The 23,914-nt window shown below is 44.9% G+C and overlaps 1 protein-coding gene across 1 annotated transcript in view; it reads right to left on the bottom strand.

The window, feature by feature from the left end:
- The window catches only part of GNL1 (G protein nucleolar 1 (putative)), a 32,752-nt gene that overhangs the window by 2,981 nt on the left and 5,857 nt on the right, over window positions 1-23,914 (bottom strand). The window contains exons 2-11 of the mRNA XM_083724121.1: window positions 15,357-15,525; window positions 9,383-9,519; window positions 7,182-7,333; window positions 5,697-5,768; window positions 4,255-4,453; window positions 3,683-3,778; window positions 2,312-2,512; window positions 1,020-1,198; window positions 590-752; window positions 79-219 (exon numbers count right to left, since the gene is read on the bottom strand). Of these exons, the coding sequence (XP_083580247.1) occupies window positions 79-219; window positions 590-752; window positions 1,020-1,198; window positions 2,312-2,512; window positions 3,683-3,778; window positions 4,255-4,453; window positions 5,697-5,768; window positions 7,182-7,333; window positions 9,383-9,519; window positions 15,357-15,525 (1,509 nt within the window). The remainder of the gene's footprint in view (window positions 1-78; window positions 220-589; window positions 753-1,019; window positions 1,199-2,311; window positions 2,513-3,682; window positions 3,779-4,254; window positions 4,454-5,696; window positions 5,769-7,181; window positions 7,334-9,382; window positions 9,520-15,356; window positions 15,526-23,914) is intronic.

Here is a 23,914-nt window from a genome sequence, read left to right as displayed (position 1 = left end):
CCTTGCATAGCTCCTGCTGACTCTGCTTCAAGTGAGGCTGTTATATGCTTGGTTATTTTTATCCTTAACCACAGGTACCTTTCCTTGCAGAGTAGCCTGGAGGCCTCATGCAGACACAGAGGCGCCCGTCCACTGCCAGGCGTAGGAGGCTATTGGCTGCTCGGTAGACGTCATTGCGGGCTCCCTTGGCGGTCTTGTAGCCGCGCTTCTCAGCCCAGGCTAAAAAGAGGGTAGAGATGGTGTCAGAGTTCACAGACGTATTGACAATGCTCAGCCTTCCTGCTAAATCAAGGGTTTGCCAGCATGGACCCCACCCACCTGCATTATCCCAGACAATTGGCTGTGCTGAGTGAGGCTGGTAGTTGCTATGTCTGGCAGGGTTTTTCCAAACTGGGTCTCCAGCTGTTTTTGGACTACAATCCCCATCATCCCTAGCTAGCAGGACCAGTGGTCAGGGATGATGGGAGTTGTACTCCAAAAACAGCTGGCGACCCAAGTTTGGGAAACCCTGGTCTACAACATCTGGGTTGGCTACCCTGTGCTAAACGGCAGCGCCATGCCCTCGCTGCACCCTCGTTTACCCTTTTACCTTCGCAGACATCCCAGGCGCACCACGGGGGCTCAGGTTTCCCATGTTCGGCATCCGGATGTTTCAGCTTGAGCAAGGCTTGGACTGGAATTCGGCTGGCCAGGAACCCCACAGAAGTGTAGGGCTCCTGGATCTGGGAAATAGGGTAGATGCCAGCCAGGATCTAAAAATGAGAGCACAAGGGCACACCTGTTACAGGGCTTGCAGATCCCACGTATTACTCCGTGGAAGCAGGTTAAGACACAAGAGATTTCCTTTCAACCAATGTGAGACCAACCAGACTTTTGAGTTCTGCTCCCCCTGCTGAAGAAACAACACAAATACCATCTCCCACCTTGTTCAACCTCACGCCCTCTCCCCCAAAGTCCCAGCAATAAATCCCTCCCAGATCGTTTGTCTCCTCCACTCATCTCCTACTTCACAAACTTACCTGCTGTTTTCTGTCCACAAGGGAGGGGAAGATGAGCCCAGGGCAGTCGCACAGCTTGACTGTGGGCGTCAAGAAGTAGGTTTGGAAGTACTTGGTGTGGCCTGGAGTGCGGGAGACGCTCACCACCTTGCGGCCCACCAAGCCATTTATGAGCGAGGACTTGCCCACGTTGGGAAAGCCTGTGAGGGAGGAAGAGGTATTGGAGGTCTTCAAGCAGAGGCTGGACAATTGTATGTTGTGGATGCTCTGGTCATGGATGTCCTCTGAGGTCTACCTCCAAATGTATTTATGCTGCACCACTGGTGCATGTGGGGCCTCACAGTGAGGCAAGTCCTCACTCCCAATGAGCTTTAAAATCTAAACATCTTCAAGCTGAGCCTGGAAGTCATTTGTTGGGGATACTCTAGCCCTGCATGTCCTGCATTAGATACCCTACAAGGTCCACTGGTTTATTTATGCTGCGCCCTTGCTGCCTATGGGGCCTCAAGGAAAGGCAACACAAGTGAGTCCTCACTCCCAATGAGCTTTAAAATCCAAAACAGGCAAATGGGGGAACAGAGCGGGGGGGGGAGGGGGAGGGAGGAGAGGTAAGGAAAAGATGGAAGGAATGTGGGCAGATACCACTGCATTTGCCTAAAGCAGCCTTTCTCAACCTGTTGGTCCCCAGATGTTGTTGAACTACAACTCCCATCACCCCTAGCTAGCAAGGCCAGAACTCAGGGATGATGGGAGTTGTAGTCCAACAACATCTGGGGACCCACAGGTTGAGAACCGCAGGCCTAAATGTTGGCTGCAGTGACAAATGAGGACTATGAGGATAAACCAAACCAAAGACCATACATAAAAGGAGGGTTTAGAGGAGGGATTTGAAGGAAGGGAGAACTGTGTTATCAGGTTCCCATTCAGGAAGGCTGATCCATACATAATATAAAGAGCAGCAAACGAGGCAATCATTTAATAAAGCTTATTTCTTAAGCAAGTACAGTGGTACCTCGGGTTAAGAACTCAATTCGTTCTGGAGGTCCGTTCTTAACCTGAAACTTCTTAACCTGAGGTACCACTTTAGCTAATGAGGCCTCCCGCTACTGCTGCGCAATTTCTGTTCTAATCCTGAAGCAAAGTTCTTAACCCGAGGTACTATTTCTGGGTTAGCAGAGTCTGTAACCTGAAGCGTCTGTAACCCGAGGTACCACTGTACCGATATAACCATTGCGGCCCAACTTAAGAGTCAACACTCAACAGTTTCTAGCTGGATGTCTTTGTCCACCTTGTCCACCAGAGGGCGCACTCACCTACACAGCCCACTGTCAGGATTCCATCCTTATAGATTTCCTGGGAGAAGCCCCCGGCTTCCATGGCCACATCCGTCTGATGCTCCACTAGTACAGCTGCACTTTCGTCGTCGTCGTCGTCCTCTTCCTCCGAGTCTTCAAGCGGCAGGCAAGAGGTAGCTGCATCCCGCTCGATTTTCTCCTTCCAGCTGCTCAAGTCCACTGGAGAAAAGAGAAAATAGATGCCAAAAAAAGACCCACAACAAGCGGTGATGCAAACAGCACCATACGACCCATTTTGGAATCTAAGGCTGAAATCCAATGCACAAATCCAAGCACAGGTGAAATTATGTGGAGCTTACTACCGCTTGAAAGAGAAGGAAAACTGGGATGCACAAATATCGTATCAAAACTTTGTTGGGACTGTGTTACTCTCAATGCCTAGATTAGCTGGAGGGAACCTTAGAGCAGACACAAGCCTGGTCCATGTGCTATGTTAGTCATGGGTTAGTGTGAACACATAAGTACATGGGTGGTGCTGTGAACCACCGAGCCTCTTGAGCTTGCTGATTGGAAGGTCAGCAGTTCGGATCCCTGAGACAGGGTGAGCTCCTGTTGCTCTGTCCCAGCTCCTGCCCACCTAGCAGTTCCAAAGCACACCAGTGCAAGTAGATAAATAGGTACCACTGTGACGGGAAGATAAACGGTTTCCGTCACAGTGTCCCGTTGCGCAAGCAGCAGTTTAGTCATGCTGGCCACATGACCTAGAAAGCTGTCTGTGGACAAATGCCGGCTCCCTCGGACTGAAAGCGAGATGAGCGCCGCAACCCCATAGTCGTCTTTGACTGGACTTAACCTTTACCCTTTTACCTTCCCAGAGGGAAGATCATGGCTACTCTGCTCCCGCTCTAGTCCTGACCCTGCTGCACTGCTGCAAGCTAAGCCATGGTTTGGTAACCAAGCTTTGCTCTTGGTTTACAGGCCTGTGGTTTGTCTCAAAGAAACAAACCATGAGCAGAGGCTCAGATGTCACAGTAAACCAAACCGTGGCTTAACTCACGGTAGCACAGCAGCAGCAGCAGCAGCAGAGGTGGAACAAAGCAGCCACGATCTCTCCAGGAGCCTTCACCTTCATGCTAAGCCATGCTGTGGCTCAGTGCTACATACAAACTGAGGCACAGAGTGCCCTCTCCTTTATTTCTGAGGTTCCATTCGCCTGGGCTAAAGAAGCTTCAGGATCAGAAAATGTGGCTTATAAGCAGGCTTGAGTTCTGGGAGCTTTCCTTGTTTAAAGAACAAACAGGTGCTGACCTCCAGAAGAATTTTAGCCCTGGAGTAAAACAAACTCCGAAGGGGTAAGCCAAGAGCTCAGAGTGACACATGCAAACTCACCTCTTCCAGCCACGATGCTCTCGCAAGCGCTCAGCAGCTGATCGGGCCCCATGGCTCTGCTCCAGCCCTTTCGACGCTTCCGGCGTTTCTTAAACACTGACAAGAGAGGAAAACCCAGAAAATCAAGTCCTGGGAGCCAAGATTTCAGCCAGCAGGGAAGTAAAGGGTGTGAGCCAACGCACCTCTTCCTAAAAAAGTAGTTGGATCTAAAGATTCAGAAAAAGGGAGTCAGGGAACCAAAGCAGCATCTTTGACTTCCATGCAGTTTAGGAAGGCATGGAAGTCAAAGGGGGTGTTTACATGTTGACTTATTGCTTCGAAAAAACAGATCTTTAATTTCTGTGTTTTATCTTTTCTACTCTCTCTTTTGAGTTCTTTTCTATCTCTTTCTTCTGATTGTTTTCTCTCTCTCCTTTTCTTTTCTCCTCCTTTCCTTTTTCTCCTCTTCTTCTCTATGTTTTTGATTTCATTTACATTTACGTTGGATAAAAAAATTATCTATTTGGTATCAGTTTTGTATCTCTTCTTTATAAACGCTAATGCAATTTATTGGAAAAAGAAAAAGAAAATACCAGTGCTGGGATCTTGGTCCTGTTGCGGGTAGGAAGTGAAGCAGATCACATGGATTTCGGGGAAGCGGCTCTTGAAGTAGTGCTTCCAGGCCACCACCAGGGATGGGGGAGCCAGGTCAATCTTGTTCAGTACCAGGATGAGGTTCCTCTTCATCTGCTTAGTCACGAAGTCATAGAGGGCTGGGGAGAAGTTGATGACCTGGGCAGGAAGGGAGAACCAAATTAAGTAATTAAGTGAGAGATCCCAAACAGTGAGAGCTAAGAATATGTATTTCTTCCTTCTTTCTTCTCTGTGACACAGATGTGATTAGAATGTAAAGGGAAAGGACCCCTGGACGGTTAAGTCCAGTCAAAGGTGACTATAGTGTTGCGGCGCTCATCTCGCTTTCAGGCCGAAGGAGCCAGCGTTTGTCCACAGACAGCTTTCTGGGTCATGTGGCCAGCAGGACTAAACTGCTTCTTGCACAACAGGACACCGTGACGTAAACCAGAGCGCACAGAAACACTGTTTACCTTCCTGCCGCAGCAGTACCTATTTATCTACTTGCACTGGTGTGCTTTCGAGCTGCTAGGTTGGCAGGAGCTGGGACAGAGCAACGGGAGCTCACCCCGTTTCAGGGATTTGAAACGCCAACCTTCCAAATGGCAAGCCCAAGAGGCTCAGTGGTTTAGACCACAGGTGGCAAGATGCTTTTGTCCCAGAGATGGAAAGATGACAAGGTTCCTACCAGAGTGGAATGGCAGACTTAAGTTGATGGACTATGCAGAGATGGCAAAAATGACCGGGAAAATCAGAAACCAGGAAGACCAAAATGTTAACAAAGAATGGGGGAGATTTATTTGGGAGTTACCACTGTAAAGAATTGAACTCAAATAAACACTTGTAATGTAACAAGGACTTTGGATGTAACGAACGATCAAATAATTGGAATGACTTAGAATATGCAGTAGAAAATGACAAGTACAGAACCCATGGAGGGAAGTCTAAAGATTTGAGAGAACCTTGTGTTTGTTTGTTTTATCTGTGATTCTGAAAGTAAATTTTAATTTGTAAAACCAAATAAAAATTAATATTAAAAAAACAGAATGTAGTGGCAGGTGGGGATGACTTTATACAAAATGCCATTCCACATTGTCATGGGAGACACTGCCCCCAGGACCCAGAGCATGTGGCTCCTGAAGGATTTCCCCATTTTATTCTTAAGTGGCACTTAGCTAGGAATTCACATTAAACTGCTACCCTAGGGCCACCCTAGGGGCGTGTAGAAAAATACTTTTTCGGGGGGAGGCTGCACCCTATGGACTCAGCCCTAGAAATTGTCCTCCTGTTTAGCTAGTTAAATCGCATTAAAGGATCTGAGAAACCAAGTCAAAGGTCTGTGCAAACAAGGTCTATTGAGAACGAGCCACCAGTCATCAACAGAACCACAAAATGTCCTTACTGGGTGCCGGATGTCTGTAATGAGCAACACAATGTCGGACATCTCCAGGACACGCCACAGCTGCCTCCATGTCTACAAGAGAAACCAGGAGATTAGAAAAAGGCCTGTGTAAGATTACACTAGGCCTAAGCGGATTAAAAGGACCCCTTTGAACCTGGGTCACAATGCTCGAAATCAAATTGGAGTCAGGACTGGTATCCCAGCAATCACAACTCCCCAAGGCTTAATTGGCACTTTGGAGCAGAATCAGCACACGTCATTGTGTTTACACTGCACCAAAAACCCAAGCCAAAAATAATAAAAAAAGAGAAAATGAAAAAATGAAAGCACATAAGAAAAAGCATGGAAGCCGCGTGTTCGATTGTCATGTGTGAAAATCGCACATGTGTCTCACTGGGTGCATGAGTCCTGGGGAGCTGCTGTCAACTGCATCCTTTTCATTGCTTGTACACCCAGTGAAATATCCACATGTACAATGCCACATGATTCTCATGCTATTTTCTGCACAATAGCATTTCCTGTTTAGAAACGGCATAATATGTGAAGCGAATATCCATGGAAACAGAATTAGGCGTTAACTAGTATTAATAGTTTATTAAAGGACTGGAGGCAAAGGAAACAGTGCTGGTTCATAAGGCGGGGGGGAATCCAAAATCTGCAGTTGGGCGCCATACCTTTATAAGGGCCAACATAAATGTCATAAAATAGTGAGCAAACTTTCACATTCTCCAGGACTCTGTTTGTTGAACTGAACATTAAGCAAAAAAAGGGGGGGGGGAGAGAAAGGAGCTGGTTTGATGATCTAGCTACAACCTGCATTTAGTCACAGCTTTTCAATAGAGTGTAGGAGACAGCACACCAAATTGGATTAGGCTGGATCAGGTCTCAAGTTACACCAGGGGCTGCAGAGACAAAGGCTACATTCACACCATACATTTACAGCACTACAATACTGCTTTAAACAGTCTTGACTTCTGCCAAAGAATTCTGGGAGCTGTAGTTTGCTAAGGTTGCTGAGAGTTGGTAGGAGACCCCACTATTCCCCTCGCATAGAGTTACAATTTCCAGAGTGGCTTATGACAACCAGTCCCTCTTCAGAGGAAACTCTGGAAATTGTAGCTCTGTGAGGGAATATATTGGGGTATCTCAACAACTCTCAGCACCCTTAACAAACTGCAGCCCACAGAATTCCTTGGGGAGAAGCCATGACAGGTTAAAGTGGTATCGTCGTGTTTTAAAGGCATGGCGTGAATGTGGCTAAAGAAACACAACTCTTTGTCGCCCCAGCTCTTGCCCCAAAATAGCTGAAACCCTGAACCGTACAAGCAAAGTTAATTACACAAGACAGCCAGTTACAAATCTTTTTTTGACACTTGACTCTGGCTGCATGAAAGGAATGGACTGGTGGAAAAGATCACTCCACTCAGCTCCAATACAGCTGAACCATTCAGCCTGACTTTCCTCTTAAGGCTTTTAAAGGCTCACCTCCAAATTGTGCTCAAAGTAGCTCAGCTGGCTTGGTGGGAATGTACTGTAGATATTCTCGAGATATTCCCGAAAACACTTCTCCTCTCGGGCTAAGAGCTGGTCCTTGGCCATCTGATAATTCCAGGGCGGGCGTTTTGGAAAATCCAGTGCTGAGAAAGGTTAAGGATCAGTTGGAAGATATAGCCAACGTCTTGCGAGAAGCAGGAGAAAAGTTCTAAGGGGAAAAGCTACATCTCGCATCAAGAAGCTTCCCTGATCACTCCAACTCCCATCGATACTTTTCACCGATGGCTACCATTTGGACAATCCAAGAAATATAAAGCCTTTCAGAAAGCCAGGACAAGGTTGACATAATGATAAGAACGGGAACATAAAAACTGAATTGAGAAGACTTACTGAACTGATGGAACGTGGGCAACATGGCAAGTTGGCAGGCCATTAAAGAGATTTAAACTTGCATGCAGGCACATTAATGTTATATATATATATATATATATATATATATATATATATATATATGCAGGTTTTGGTGTCCTCGGGTGTCTTCCCGTGTAAAAGTTGGGGTGTCTAGGCGACGTTTCGACGAGGTCTCACTCGTCATCTTCAGGCTGGTGCTTTCGGCTTCTTGTTACTGGAACAGAGCGGGATCTCAATGTTTGAGTTCCTATAAATACTGTAGAGGGGGTGTGGTGTCTAGCCTCCAATGTTCTGGGCAGAGAGGAAGTTCCCAGGCTAGTGTGCCTTTTCTTCTTTTGTTCCTTAATTACTTGAGAGATACCTTGAGTGATTTCTTGAGTGATATCCTGAGTACCACTTAGGTGGGTCATTAGGTGTGGATTAGTTGCTAAAGTCTTTGTGTCTTGACCTCTTGAACTTTGTGAAGAGTTTTCCTGAGAAGATGGCTGTATTGCACTTAGTTGTGCTTTGGCTTGGCTTCGTGTATAGGGGCGAGCTGTGGTTTTGTGGCTTGTGTCAGCCAGATCTGTGTAGGGATTGCAGGGGGGTGCAGCATCCGGAGGTGCCACCATGGATTGGCTACTGGATGGTGTCAGTAATTCATCTGTGGAGAGGGTCTGGGTTTGGGTCTGGTGTGGTTGATTGGTGTTGGCGTTCTGTGTGCCTCTGGATCTGGTGTCAGTTTTTGTGGAGAGGGCTAATTTCCAGATGTCTGGCAAGCGGGATGTGTCGTCACGCTTGTTCATGTTGTGAGGGTGTTTCTCTATCTCGATGGCTTCCATGATTATTCTCTTGTGGTGATGTTCCGTGTTAAAGAACTCTTCACAAAGTTCAAGAGGTCAAGACACAAAGACTTTAGCAACTAATCCACACCTAATGACCCACCTAAGTGGTACTCAGGATATCACTCAAGAAATCACTCAAGGTATCTCTCAAGTAATTAAGGAACAAAAGAAGAAAAGGCACACTAGCCTGGGAACTTCCTCTCTGCCCAGAACATTGGAGGCTAGACACCACACCCTCTCTACAGTATTTATAGGAACTCAAACATTGAGATCCCGCTCTGTTCCAGTAACAAGAAGCCGAAAGCACCAGCCTGAAGATGACGAGTGAGACCTCGTCGAAACGTCGCCTAGACACCCCAACTTTTACACGGGAAGACACCCGAGGACACCAAAACCTGCATTCCTGTACCCGTGAAAATCTACGAAAGCATATATATATATATATATATATCAAACCAGGGCTGCCATAAGTCCAGAATTTCCTGGACATATCTGGGATCCATCCACCAACAATAGCATCCGGGTGGAATTTTCAGAAATCGGTTTAAATGTCCGGGAAAATCCAGTGTGTATTGCAGCCCATATCGGAAGTGTTGATTTCTTTGCGAATTCCATAAAAAATAGCTCAAAAACTTATTTTTTGGAGATTTTGCAAATAAAGCTCAACGATTTTGGCAAAAAAAAAAAGCTCTAGATTTTCTTTTTAAAATATGGCAACCCCTTTATCAACATATTGTTTAGTGATACAGGGAACTTTCATACTCAATTCCCTTTTTTCCTATTGGGCCCATTTTTAGACCACCTGCATATGGTGCTTCCATAGAGCAAAACTGTCTGCTGCCTCCAGAGGCCAGGAGGGGTAATGCTTTACAGACAGAGGGAGAAAATCTTCTTTAGCATTTTCCTCTATCAGCGGAGACTCCCCAGGAATGCCTTAGCCAGATCCCCTTTGCTCACCTGAACCAGTTTTATAAACGTCTTCTATGTCCACCTCTGTCTCAACTTCTGGAGCAGGCTCCAAGATCTTCTCTCGGGCAATCTTTTTCCTCCGCTCCACCTCCTCTCTACTCTCCCGGTCAAAGTGCAGCCGGTATCTGTCAGGCAGGGGGAAAGAAGCGAAAGCAGGAAAGATCAGGCAGGAGATAAAAGAGAGGGGCCATCCTTGGCTGAAATTCGCTGCCCAGCTTCCCACCCGAGGCCCAGAACCAGGCACGTCTTGCTCAGTTTCAGGATTACAGTGATTTAAGCAATACACGAAGGACCTTACGGTCTTCAAACAAAAACATATTGGAGGTCCCGGGCCACAGAGAGGTTAGGCTGGCCTCAACCAGAGCCAGGGCTTTTTCGGCTGTGGCTCCAATCTGGTGGAACGCTCTGTCACAAGAGACTAGGGCCCTGCGGGACTTGACATCTTTCTGTAGGGCCTGCAAGACAGAGCTGTTTGATCAGGCCTTTGGCCAGGGCACAGCCTGACCTACTCCTTTGGCAATCCTCACAGAACTCTAGCCCAACGGTTGCCATTAACCTGATTTGAACTGATTTTATAATGAAATTATTTTAGAATGTTCTATCATTTTGCTGTTGTTAGCCGCTCTGAGCCCGGCTTCGGCTGGGATATAAATAAAATTTTATTATTATTTTATTAATACATCTGAAAGGAGGCCCAGGTTACTTGCCACATGAAAAAACTGCAGCAAAGTATGTTGGAAATGCAAATAAAAAGAAGGCACATTCTACCACATGCGGTGGATGTGCAAGGTAACAAAAGCATTCTGGGAAATGATGTATAATGAGCTGGAAAAAAATGTTTAAAATAACATTTGTGGAAAAATCAGAGGCTTTTTTGTTAGGTATTATGGGTACATAGATTCCAAAAGAGCAGAAAAGACTATGTATGTGACGACAGCAGCAAGAATACTACTGGCCCAGAATGGGAAAGAAGACAAAGTTCCAACCAGAGAAGGACAGCTGATGAAGATGAGGGACTATGCCGAAATGGCGAAAGTGACTGGGAGAATCAGAGACCAGGACAAGAAGAAGTTTAGGAGAGAATGGGAAAAGGTTATAGGTTACCTAAGAGAACATTGTAAACAGTTAAAAACTTTTGCAGGATTAGAATAATACCTGTAAAAGACAAAATAGAATGGAAAAGTTAAAAATAGATATAACAAATGGGGGGGGGGGGATAGGATAAGTGGAATAAGAAGGGATGGGTAATGGAAACCAGAGAAGGGCGGAGGGAAGTCAAGGGAATCTGAGAATCCTGAAAGAAAAGGCGATTGATATGTTTAAATGGAAATTTGTTATGTAAAACTTAATTAAAAATATTTACATCAAAAAAGCTGCAGCAAAGGATTGGACCCCAACATTCTCTCCCTGTTTCAGGAAAGGCCAGCAGTAATGACGTCCAGCAGCTTAGATGGCTTTAAAAGATTAGACGGATTCATGGAAGATAAAGTGATTAATGGCTACAAACCAGAGTTGCTTGTGTTTTTGAATCCCAGTTGCTGGAAATTGTAAAATGTGGCGAGCCTCTTGTGCTCTGATTCTGCTTGTGGGCTCTCCATAGGCATTTGGTTGGCCTCTGTGAGAACACGATGCTGGACCAGAAGCAGCCATTGGCCTAATCCAGCATCTTCTTCTTGTCTACTTCCACAAAGGCCAGTATATACCATATTTTTCGCTCTATAGGACACACTTTTCCCCCTCCAAAAATTAAGGGGAAATGTGTGTGCGTCCTATGGAGCGAATGCAGGTTCCTTGGCTTCAGCGATAGCAACGCGAAGCCTCCGAAGCGCAGAGGGAACCCTCCCTCCGCGCTCTGGAGGCTTCGCATTGCTTTCGCTGAAGCCTGCTTTTGCTGAAGCCTGGTCGCACCGACCCCTCTCATTCTCCAGGCTTCAGGGATAGTCGCCTGAAGCCTGCGGAGTGCAGTGCGAGTTCCCGCTGTGCTCCGCAGGCTTCAGGTTCCTTTTGCTGAAGCCAGGAAAGCAAGACTCTCCTGGCTTCAGCAGAGAGAGAGAGCTGCGCAGCGACCCTTCAGCGAAGCGGGAGGAGAAATGGAAGGGGCTCTGTTTCTCCTGCTGCTTTGCTGAAGGGGCGCTGAGCAGAGAGGGGGAGAATTTTTTTTTCTGGTTCTCCCACTCTAAAACAAGGTGTGTCCTATGGTCCGGTGCGTCCTATAGAGCGAAAAATGTCTATAGCCTCTGTCTCAGTCTGTGACACAGACTCACACTATGGGGATTGCCTGGCATCAAATGTTATCATCCCTTAGGTGCAATGTTAAGACAGGTATTTTAATACTTTGTACAGTGGTGCCTCGCAAGACGAAAAGAATCCGTTCCGCGATTCTCTTTGTCTAGCGGTTTTTTCATCTTGCGAAGCAAGCCCATTGACAGCTTAGCGGATTAGCGCTATTAGCGGTCTAGCGGCTTTTAGCGATCAGGTGAGAGGCGGCTTATCAGCGGAACAGCTGATAAACGGCTTAGCGGCTTAGGAAAGGGGGGGAGCGAAAAAAACCCGCGGGAACTCGCAAGATTTTTTCGTCTTGCGAAGCAACCCCATAGGGAAATTCGTTTAGCGAAGCGCCTCCAAAACGGAAAACCCTTTCGTCTAGCGGGTTTTCCGTCTTGCGAGGCGTTCGTCTTGCGGGGCACCACTGTAGTTTAAAACAGCACTGGAGGATGCTACATTAAAAACAAACAAAAACTTTTTTATTTTGCTGTTTCAGTTGCTCTTTACTTTGTGTATTGTGCCAAGTATGTTATTATTTTTCCCCATCATTTTTAACAGGTTTATTGTCTATTGCATTAATGTTTTTTATTTAAATGATATTGTAAACTACCCTGGGGCTAATAATAATAATAATAATAATAATAATAATAATAATAATAATAAATTTTATTTATACCCCACCCTCCCCAACCAAAACCAGGCTCAGGGCGGCTAACAGCAGGTATAAAACCAATTGATTAAAATACAACTAAAATACAACATTAAAATGCAGCCTCATTTCAGTAGAAACTCAAATCAAAAACTTTTTGGGGATGAAACGTCAAATCTTCACCAAGGCCAACTATCTAGACAAATATATTACAAAGGGTGGTACCACAAATACCTGAAATCAGAGGCAGGGCCTCCTCAGCCCATTTGGCCTGCCAGGCCACTTTGCCAAACCACACCCCATTTGCCAACCACCTGATATCAGGTGTGGGCAGTTAAGAAGGCAACTGGGCTAAGACAAAAGGGGCCTTCTGAAGCAACACACAGAGTGCTTCTGAAGTCTCAAAAATTGGAGACTTCAGAGCACTGTGCAGAGCTCTTTGAAAACCCCTGCGTGATGCTTTGAAGTTCCAACTTCAGCGGACAGGCAGTATCACGCAAGGCTGTTTGCAAGGGTCTTATGAAGAGCATTTCAAAGTTCCCAACATTCAGCTGACTGTCGGGGCTTCCAAATGCCATGTCACCATAGTATCTGGTGATAGCCTTTCCCACCAGTCACAGCAGGTAAGAGAGATAAGGATCCGGCCTGCTGGATCTTTTCTGCCTCTTACCTTATCAGCTTTTCTCAACCTGTGGGTCCCCAGATGTTTTGGGACTACAACTCCCATCACCCCCTAGCTAGCAAGGCCAGAGCTCAGGGGTGATGGGAGTTGTAGTCCAACAACATCTGGGGACCCACAGGTTGAGAACCACTGCAAGGCTTAAATGAAACAAAACAATAACAAACAATAGTGGCAACATGGATGCCCTTGCTACTGGCAACCTGTTCCATTCATTCATATTTGTCCCTTCCCCCAGTTAGTTGAGAAGGGATTTTGCGGGCTTCTAAAGTCTCACTCCATCCTTGTACTGGCCAAGTTTTTGCAGGGATGTTTATCTTCAGGGATGAAATTACACCACATGCCTTAAGAGTATTCTCTCAGCCTACCTCATAGGGCCAGGTGGAAAAGAGATATGGGTCATGAAATAAGAGTGCAATAAAAGTGCAATAAAAGAGCCTGCCTCACATCAAGTTGGATCACTGATCCATGAGGCCCAGTAAGGCCTCCTCTGACTGGAGCTGTTCTCTAACAAGGAACATGGGTGGCTGTGATCAAGGACCACGACGGCTATGTTCTCCCTCTGAATGCCAGATGCTGGAATTCACAAGTGGGGCAATGTCAGGGGTTAAACCCGAGACTTTCACCATGCAAGACACACATTCTAGCAATAAGCTGCAGATTCCTTTGAGTGCCTAGGTTTTATTTCCATGGAATATATACAAAAAAAGAGAGAGAGAAATCAAAGTCTGGTCGTGGGAAACTGTAGACAGAACTCTCTGCTCCAGGAGGAAAGCTAATGTTCATCAGAACACAAGCCAATAGTGTCGCATGCTCACGTGAACATTGTGACTTACTTTTGCACGCATACTTTAACGTACATTCACCCCACAGGAGGAGGGTTATGTGGTGATACTGACAGCTCTTCCCTGTTCTGCCTTCTAAAGGAGAACTTGTCCTTTGCTCTATGCTGCACTCAGAGGCACAACAGGAAATGGTGGAGCATGGCCTATTTTGGTAATGTTCACAAGTCAGGAGAAAGGTTTCCTACATCCTCCTCACGTGCAAGTCTCTTACTGAGAAGAGTACAGGCGTTAAAAGCACGTTGCTGACTTCTTAAATGTTCGCGTGCGCGTGTGAGGGAAAGGGATTTCTGCCGTGAAGATGTCAGAGCAGCAAAATCACAATTTTGAAAGCAGGTCCCTGAGCATATCAGGGACAGAGCATATCAGGGCGGCCTGTTCAGCTGAGGGGAATTCAAAGGAAGGACAAGAATGGAGGACTCACTGTCTCACATGCAGCAAACGTATCACACCTAAGCTAAGAACAACCAACACATTCTGGCCACAAAAGTTGCACTTTCATCGAGTAGGCCCAGGCCATTAACCAACGTCCATGAAAAAAAAAGAATTTGCGAAATAAGGAAATAAATGGGGAACTTATGGCCCTCTAGATATCAGTGGACTACAAATCCCATCACCCCTGGATGGGATTGATGGGAATGGAAGTCCAACCACATCCGGAGGATAATAGGTTTTCTGGCCCTGAATCACTCTAATCCAGGGATGATTAATTTATGGCCCTGCAGATATTGTGGGACTCTGGCTCCCATCAGTCCTGGGAACATGGCCAATGGTCAAGGGTGATGGGATTTGTAGTCCAATGCCACCCAGAGGCCCACAGGCCTTTCCACCACTGCAAGTAGCTGGAAAGTCAGATCTATATTATGGCTGTTCAATCTCATTAGCATAATCAAACATCATGTTATGGTTACGCCGGACACACGTGTGGGCGGGAGGGCTTACCAGGAGAAAGGGACTCCTCCAATGAGCATCAGGTGGACTCCATTGTAATTGCCCAGAATGCCTTGCAACAACAGCGCTGCTATGGGGGGCATTGTGGTAAATACAAGGGGGCTGCTTGGCATTCATTGGAGAGTAGGAAGAGCAGGGTCCAAGGGAGTGGTTTTAGTAGCAATTGGCTCTCAGCAGCTGCCCAAGATGTTGCCATCTTCTCAGACCAGGAGCCACATCAGCTGAGGCCATGGGGCTTAGAATTAAGCAACATCTGGATGGCCACAAGTTCTCCATCCCTGAAGCAGGAGCTTTCTCCAGCAGGAAGGGCACCCAAAGAGAGGCCCCTGACGAGGAACACAGGGCATCAGCAGGGTGGGATGGAAGCAGGTTTCAGCTAACTGGGTCTCAACCCATGTAGGTCCCTAAAATCTGGGAACAAGCACTGTGAATTGGGCCCAGGCAATGGAACGGGGTCTGGGGAGCTCATGCGAGAATATGTCCCTGATGAAGAACATATCTTAAAAGTTGGGGGGCAGCTTCAGCCACTCCCCGGATGCTTCTTTGAATCAAGCGCAGCAAAATCTCCCGCATTACCTGTTGGGATCGTAGCCATGTTCTCCCGGCTTGCGGACTTGAGGCTGCTGGTTCAGCTTGCGCACCTGCAGAGAGAACGACTCGCTGTCCGATGTGTCCGTATGGTCCTCGTGCCTGTCGTGGCTGCCGCTCCGGCTGTTGGAACTGGACCTCACGCCATCTTGAAAGCCTGGAGGGACAAGCAAAGGGGAAGTGAGCAGAGAGGCCGAGTCGTAACTCTGAAACCCCAGGGAAGGAATTCAAAGTAGCGCTAAGTAGACCACTCTGCCTGTACAAAAGCTTCTACTCTTCTGATGATGGAACCATCTCCCCTCCCATTGCTCTTCTGGGGGTTCTCCCAACCCCCTCACAATTTCTGGGAGGCACAGGGGGAATTACCGCATTTTTTCATCTATAAGACACCTCCTATTTTGGGGGACTCAGATTTAAGAAAATGGGGGGAGATGGCCCCTAATTTTTGACATTATTTTTTATGTAAAAAAACCTTGTCTTATACACAGAAAAATATGGTATGCGGTATCACAATTTAAATCACTAGTCAGTAAGACTTGATTTAAATCCTTTCTTTTTTTTTTTTACAGAAAGGCTCATTCTTGCTGGTATCATCTTAATATTTACAACCAGGTTTCATTTTTGGAATAATAAATTTTCAGAGTAGTTTTTACAGTTATATCAACAATGACTGATCTGGTTATACTATTAGAAATACATAGACAGATAATTATGAAATTATTGTGAGGTTTAATAAGAACTGTTTATATTTGGACAACTTTTCTGCTGTACTTTATTGGAAGGAGAAAAATAATCATTTCCTTAATAACAACTTAAACAATTTATTTAACTAAAACAATAACATTATAGCATATGTATCCATGTTTGTCAACTAAGTTAAAAAAACATTAGACTGAGTTTTAGCACACATGAAAAACTTTAAACAAATCCTTATTTCCTGATGAATAGCCTTTGGACTATAATGTAACTTAAACAGAAAACTATCCTTAAGAAGATTTTTTTCTCTCCAAAAGCATTTTATCTTAAAAATCTGATTTAGATAAAAAAAAATTCCGATTTAAATAAAAATATATATCCTTTATTTATTTATTTATTTATTTATTTATTTATTTATTTTTAATATCATTGGTTTTTCTCCACCCTGGCTGAAAACCACACCAGGGGTGGGAAGCAACAGGTTCCCAGATGTTGTTGGGACTACAATTCCCATCATCCTTGACCACTGACCATGCTGGATGGGAATCATGGGAGTTGGAGTCCACCTCCTCTGATATAAACCAGAATTCCATTATCACTTAAAGAAGAGACACGAAGGCTCAAAACCACCAGATACCCGTTGAAATTATAAGAGGCAGAGGGAGTGGGATTTGAGGGTCGTGTTGCAATACTGAAGGCAAATGCAGCCCAGGCAGGATTCTGCGGAGGCAGCAAAAGGGGTTTAAAGTAGACAAGAACACCACTGCACCTTGGACTCTCCCCACATTTTTGGCCAGGGTGTGTACCATAACTAAAAGCAGGGATAGGTGTTTGCAGACTTAACAGAGGGAAGTAGAACTAAAGGGATTCCAGGGCTCATTCCTACGAGTGCAAGGGAGGCTACTCGAGGGAGGAATCCAGTTCTCGAAGGCCAAAGGAAGGAGAAAGGACAGGCCGCTGGGCGCTTCTGTTATCGACTCTGAAACAACTCCTCAGCAGGAGGAGCAGAGAGGGGATTTGTCTGAAAGAGCTGCAACAGTCTTGCTGGTTGTTTCTGAGGGGATTTTGAGGCCGAGAAGGGGCTCAAAAGGCAGGAAACAGATGACTCACCCCAGGGTGGGGCCTGTAAGTCTTGCTATCGACAGCTCCCAGCCCACATCTGCAAAGCCCGGCTGCGGTGTTGGCAGGCGGGGAGGATAAAGAGCCAGCCATTTTTCCAAATCATGAAACAGGAGACCCAGCCCCCTAATTCGTGGAGCAGAGAACTCGACTAACACAGAGCTCTCCCCTCAGCACCGATCATTTACATACAAAGACATATTTTGCTTTGCACATACGCTTGCATAGGATGGGTGGGTGGACCACCCACTCAACTAGATTCTGAAGTCCAGTGGTACCTCAGGTTACATACGCTTCAGGTTACATACGCTTCAGGTTACAGACTCCGCTAACCCAGAAATAGTGCTTCAGGTTAAGAACTTTGCTTCAGGATGAGAACAGAAATCATGCTCCGGTGGCGCAGCAGCAGCAGGAAGCCCCATTAACTAAAGTGGTGCTTCAGGTTAAGAACAGTTTGAGGTTAAGAACAGACCTCTGGAACGAATTAAGTACTTAACCCGAGGTACCACTGTACAACTTTCCCAGTGCCCAACTGGGCTTACTGGCTGTTAATGGTCATGCCAATGCAACAGTGCCACTGCCTTCTCTTGCAGCAGCCACACCTGAGAGCATGCCTCTCCCCATATTTCTGTTCTCAGTCATAACATTTTAATCTGGCCCTCAGGAAGAAGGTCTTTGATCCTTGCAATAGGTTCCTGTTTTTCCTGTTTGCTTCCAAGGATAGGCTGATTTATAACCCTGCATCCAGAGCCCCTACGCCAGCCAGTAGTAGGCAGATGTCAGGCCAGATCTGAGGCTCAGCAGAAAAGAACATGATTGGCATGCAAACGGTCCTCACAGTTCAATCCGCAGCATGTCCCAGTGGGGAAGGTAGACATTCCAGTCCAACAAGCTGGAAAGACGCTGATGGTCAGTGTAGACCAGTGTTTCCCAAACTTGGAACTCCAGCTGTTTTCAGACTACAACTCCCATCATCCCTAGCTAGTTAGCAAGACTAGCGGTCAGGGATGTTGGGAACTGTAGTCCGAAAAAAGCTGGTGACCCAAGTTTGAGAAACCCTGGTGTAGATATTGGTGAGCTACATGAAACAATGGTCTGACTTGGTACAGTGGTACTTCTGGTCAAGAACTTAATTCGTTCCGAAGATCCGTTCTTAACCTGAAACTGTTCTTAACCTGAGGTACCACTTTAGGTAATGGGGCCTCCCATTGCCGCCGCTGCTCGATTTCTGTTCTCATCCTGAGGTAAAGTTCTTAACCTGAGGTACTACTTCTGGGTTAGCGGAGTCTGTAACCTGAAGTCTCTGTAACCCGAGGAGTCTGTAATCCGAGGTACCACTGTATAAGGAAGTTTCCCTTTTTTTTTTGGTGGTTTAGTAAAGCAAGAAGCTCATCATGAAGGTCACCCTTCAGATATCCTGGTCCCAGTGGCTTTAATGGCCGTTACCAACATTACAGAAAAACATCCATGCACAATTACCGGTAGTTCATGGGAACATTAAAAGTTTGAAGCCTGAGCCCCTCTATCCACCACTTCAGGGCTGGGGAACATGTGTTCCTCCAGATGTTGCAAGACTACAACTCCCATCATCTCTGACCACTGACCACACTACCTAGAGGCTGCTGGGAGTTGGAAGGAGAACTCAAGCTACCTCCCCTGCATGCACTGAACAGGCAAGGAGAAAGACTGTGATGTGGCCCTGCCTTAAAAACCGCAAACGAAGAACACAGAAGTAAATTAATCTCACCTGAAGAACCACCACGGGACTCCCTATTTGCTTATGTGTTCATGTGAGCAAAGCTACTACTCTAATGCCCCAATTATGGACGGTGTGTTTGTGGAGCCTAAAAGTTTTCGCCAGAAGTCAGGGAGTGGGATACAGTGGAACCTCGGGTTGCGAACGTGATCTGTGCGGGAGGCACATTTGCAACCTGCAGCATTCGCAACCCACAGCGCTGCGTCTGCACACTTGCAGGTTGCGATTTGGTGTTTCTGTGCATGCGCCAAAACCCGGAAATAACCCGTTCCGGTACTTCCGGGTTCGGCGCGGTGCACAACCCAAAAACGCGTAACCTGAAGCTTCTGTAAGCCAAGGTACCACTGTATATGGATTTCATTAACAGCTCCACAGCTTTCCATCCATGATTTCAAGCACTGTGCAGTTATATATTTACCATTTTTTTTTGCTCTATAGGATGCACCGGGCCATAGGAGGGGGAGAACAAGGGGGAAAAAATTCTCCCCCTCTCTGCTCAGCGCCCCTTCAGTGAAGCAGCAGGAGAAACGGAGCCCCTTCCATTTCTCCTCCCGCTTCGCTGAAAGGGCGCTGCGCAGAGAGGGAAAACTGTGCAGCGCCTCTCTAGCGAAGCCTGGAGAGCAAGAGGGATTGGTGTGCACTGACCCCTCTCGCTCTCCAGGCGTCAGGCAGCTATCCACAAGCCTTCGGAGCGCAGCGGGAACTCCTGCTGCTCTCCCAAGGCTTGCGGATAGCTGCCTGAAGCCCCCAGAGCGCAGCACGAACTGCCACTGCGCTCTGGGGACTTCAGGCGGCTTCAGCAAAAGCAACGCGAAGCTCCGGTGCACGGGGGGAGCTCTCCCTCTGCGCTTCGGAGGCTTTGCGTTGCTATCACTGAAGCCAAGGAGCCTGCATTCGCTCCATGGGACACGCACACATTTCGCCTTCATTTTTGGAGGGGGAAAAGTGTGTCCTATAGAGCAAAAAAATACTTCCCAAAAGCTTTGCCCAGTCCACCATTTAAGCTGAGCTTCGACATCTTGATGCGTGCAGACAGGGTGGTTGGTCATACTTCTCTAATCTAGTCACGTTTGAAAAGGTCGAATCTGGCGTGCGACAGCGATATCCCTCAGTCGTTTCTAAAGTATTTAGTTTTTGATTTGACAGCAGCAACGAATCCGCAAGGCTATTAAAAAGGGATTGTGATGGCGGGGGGGGGGGGAGCCTTCGCGGACGACTTGATCATCACTACTGAAAATCCGATAGAATGTATCCAAGAGCAATAGAATATATAAATGAATTTGGACATCTAGCTGGCTTTAAGATAAACTATTAAAAAAACAAATCTTTTAGTAAAAAATATGGGGAATCAAGAAAAAAGTGAGCTACAAAAAATCTCAGGGTTGGAGATTTAAAAAAGGATGAAATATCTAGGCATATGGATGACAACAAGAAATATAGACCTATTTCAAGAAAGCTATATTAAAGTATGGAAGGAGATAAAGAGAAATTCAGAAACTCTGAATAGGCTACATCTATCGTTTTGGGGCCATATCTCAACAGTAAAGATGAATATATTGCCCAGAATGATATTTCTATTCCAAACCATGCCGATTCTAGGAGGAATGGATTGTTTTAAGAAGTGGGAAAGAGATCTAGCCAGATTTGTATGGAATGTAAAAAAACCTAGAATAAAATATAAATTACTTATTGATCGGAGAAAGAGAGGCAGATTTGACCTATCTGACCTGGAATTATATCATGTTGCAGCAGGTTTGACTTGGTTAAGGGAGTGGATTAAGTTAAAGGATACTGATGTGTTAGATCTGGAGGGAGTAGGCCCTCGATTTGGATGGCATGCTTACCTAATAGATGAAAAGGTGAGAGTCCACAATGGTTTTATGCACCATATTATAAGGAAATCGTAAAAAATATGGATGAAATATAAAGGGATCCTAGAACCCAAAATACCTTGGTGGACCTCACCCTTAGAAATCATGACTGTAAAGAGAAAGAATATGAATAACAACTAGGCAACATATAAGGTATTACTGGAAGAGGAAAATAATAAATTGAAAGAATATAAGGAAGTTAAAAAATATTTAAATGATTGGCTGCAATATTTTCAAATTAATCAGAGATTGCCAAAAGATAAACAAAAAGGATTTGAGAAAGAAATTTCAAGATTGGATGAGGACTTAATCCAATCTAAAAGGAAACAAGTTTCCAAATTATACGATTTGCTCCTAGAATGTGAGGTAGAAGAGGGGCAAGTGAAGACAGTGATGGTAAACTGGGCCCAGGATTTAGGGGGAAATATTATGATGAGCCAATGGGAACGGCTGTGGAAAAGGGGTATTAAATTTACGGCGTTCTATAATTTAAGAGAGAATGTAATAAAATGCAATATAGATGGTATCTGACCCCGGTTAGACTGGCAAAAATGTATAAAAACTGTAGTGATGTTTGTTGGAGACGCAACAACGGGGCAGGAAGCTTTCTACACATATGGTGGGAATGCAAAGAGATAGTGGGATTCTGGGAAAATATTTACAACGAATTGAAAAAGATGTTTGGATTTTCATTTGGAAAAAACCCAGAATCCTTTCTCCTAGGTATGTCAGAGAAAATAAAAAGAACGGTCAGACCAATATTTATGTATGCAACTACGGAGGCAAGGTTAATTGCCAAAAATTGGAACAGCACCAGTGTCCTAACTAAAACAGACTGGCTATCTAAAATGATGGAATACCTCCATATTGCTGAATTAACAGGGAGGATAATAATAATAATAATAATAATAATAATAATAATAATAATAAATTATTTATACCCCGCCCATCTAGCTGGGTTTCCCCAGCCACTCTGGGCAGCTTCCAACAAAACACTAAAATACAATAATCTATTAAACATTAAAAGCTTAAAGCATAAAAAGATAAGAGGAGATATGGTATAAAAAGTGAATAAGGAGTGGGCTATCCTTAAGGAATACATCAAAATCTATGTGGAAAAAGTAGAACTTTTGACAGATATTGAGTGAATCCAGAAAATGATTAGAGTGAAAGGAGAGTTAAGATAGAAGAAGAGTTAAAGAAATAATGAAATGTGTTTAAACTACTTGGAAAAATAAAGTAGTGTAACAAGAATGACTGAAAGTCAAGTCACTTGGTCGGTGTCCGTGTGGGGTAGGTGTGTAGGTATGTTGATATGTATGCTACAGGTAGGTATAATATAGAGTAATGTAGGTATGTTTTATGCTGTGAAAATAAGGTGGTGTGTTGTATATATGTATTGTGTAAATGCAAATGTATGTGTTTTATATGTTAATAATAATAATAATATTAGCAAACAACATTCCCATCAGCGTATTCAAATAAAAGCACACACAAAAGGAATGTTGTGTAAAGCAATTTGATAATTAATACAGTTCGATACAAACTTGTATTAATAAAATAGTAATAATAATAATAATAATAATAATGGGAAACAGAGCCTAGGACTTGCCAATCAGAAGGTAGGTGGTTCGAATCCCCGCGATGGGGTTGCTTGGTCCCTGCTCCTGCCCACCTAGCAGTTCGAAAGCACACCAGTGCAAGTAGATAAATAGGTACCGCTCATGGGAAGGGAAACAGCATTTCCATACGCTGCTCTGGTTTGCCAGAAGCGGCTTAGTCATGCTGGCCACATGACCCGGAAGCTGTACGCCGGCTCCCTCGGCCAATAAAGCGAGATGAGCGCCACAACCCCAGAGTTAGTCACGACTGGACCTAATGGTCAGGGGTCCCTTTACCTTTACTTTAATAATTATCAGAATTTAATAATTATCAGAAAGATTCTCTGCTACTTCTAAATGTCTATATCCCCCCAACCAAAAACAACAGCAGCAGTGAAAATTGGTCACAACTAACCTTCTATATAGAAAATTTGACCGATGAATACCCAAATGCCTCACTGATAATAGCAGGTGATTTTAATGCCAGAGTGGGAACCAACAACGAACAACTATGTAACAAACTAAATTGGAATACTGATAATGATATCGCATATGCCCTGAAAATAGGACGATTCTCCAGAGACAGGGTTGTAAACAACGAAGGCTTACGCCTACTTGAATTATGTAACAACTTTAATTTGCAGATTGTGAACGGTTCAACAAAAGGCGATAGAAGCGGGGAGTTTACATACTTCTCCCCCCGAGGATGCAGTGTCATCGACTATATTCTTGTCCCTTATAATATTATAAATTCGATCATGGACTTCAAAATTGGAAGGCGTACTGAAAGCGACCATCAGCCATTATCGTTGTCTATTAACTTAAAGGACGAAATCAAAATAACTAAGTACAATATCATAGAACCTTCTCAATACAAACAAATGACCCAATTAAAATGGTCCCAGGAAATGAGTGCAGCAGTGGGGCAAAAACTTACAGCCAACCTGAGAAAACAAGTATTATCCAACTTAAAGTCTACTAATTTCTACAGTGATATTCCGAAAATTTATAATGAAATCTTCCAAATGTTTGTAGAGCTTAGTACTCCACCTAAAGTTTGGGTACTTAAACATAGCGCTAGCCCTTGGTTTGACGATGAATGTTTCCAGCTAAAAAGAAAACTGCGCCAAACATTTAAAAATAACCGCACTAAACTAGAGCCCTCTTATCTTGATGAAAAAAGAAAATATCACTACATGCTGGCCGAAAAGAAACAGAAATACGCAACCCAAAAATGGCTACAATTATTCGACTCAATTCAAAGTAAAAACAACAAAGCGTTCTGGAACCTAGTGTACGGAGGATTGAAAGCCGAAAATCAACTAACTCTACCACCAATTGCAGAATCCAAATGGTCCCAATACTTTACATCTGTATTTAACAATCTACACAGTGAACTTAAAGGAAATGAAACCACTAAAAACAAAATTAATAAACTCCAAGAGTGGCCAAGGGTAGAGGAAGAGGAAATTAGAGCGATAGTTAAAAATTTCAAATCGGGGA

The sequence above is a fragment of the Podarcis gaigeae genome (assembly GCF_964106915.1).
Source record: "Podarcis gaigeae genome assembly, chromosome: 2".
NCBI classification, from domain to species: Eukaryota; Metazoa; Chordata; class Lepidosauria; order Squamata; family Lacertidae; genus Podarcis; species Podarcis gaigeae.
The sequence above is the reverse complement of the archived record's forward strand: the minus strand, read 5'-3'. Positions and strand labels throughout refer to the sequence as shown.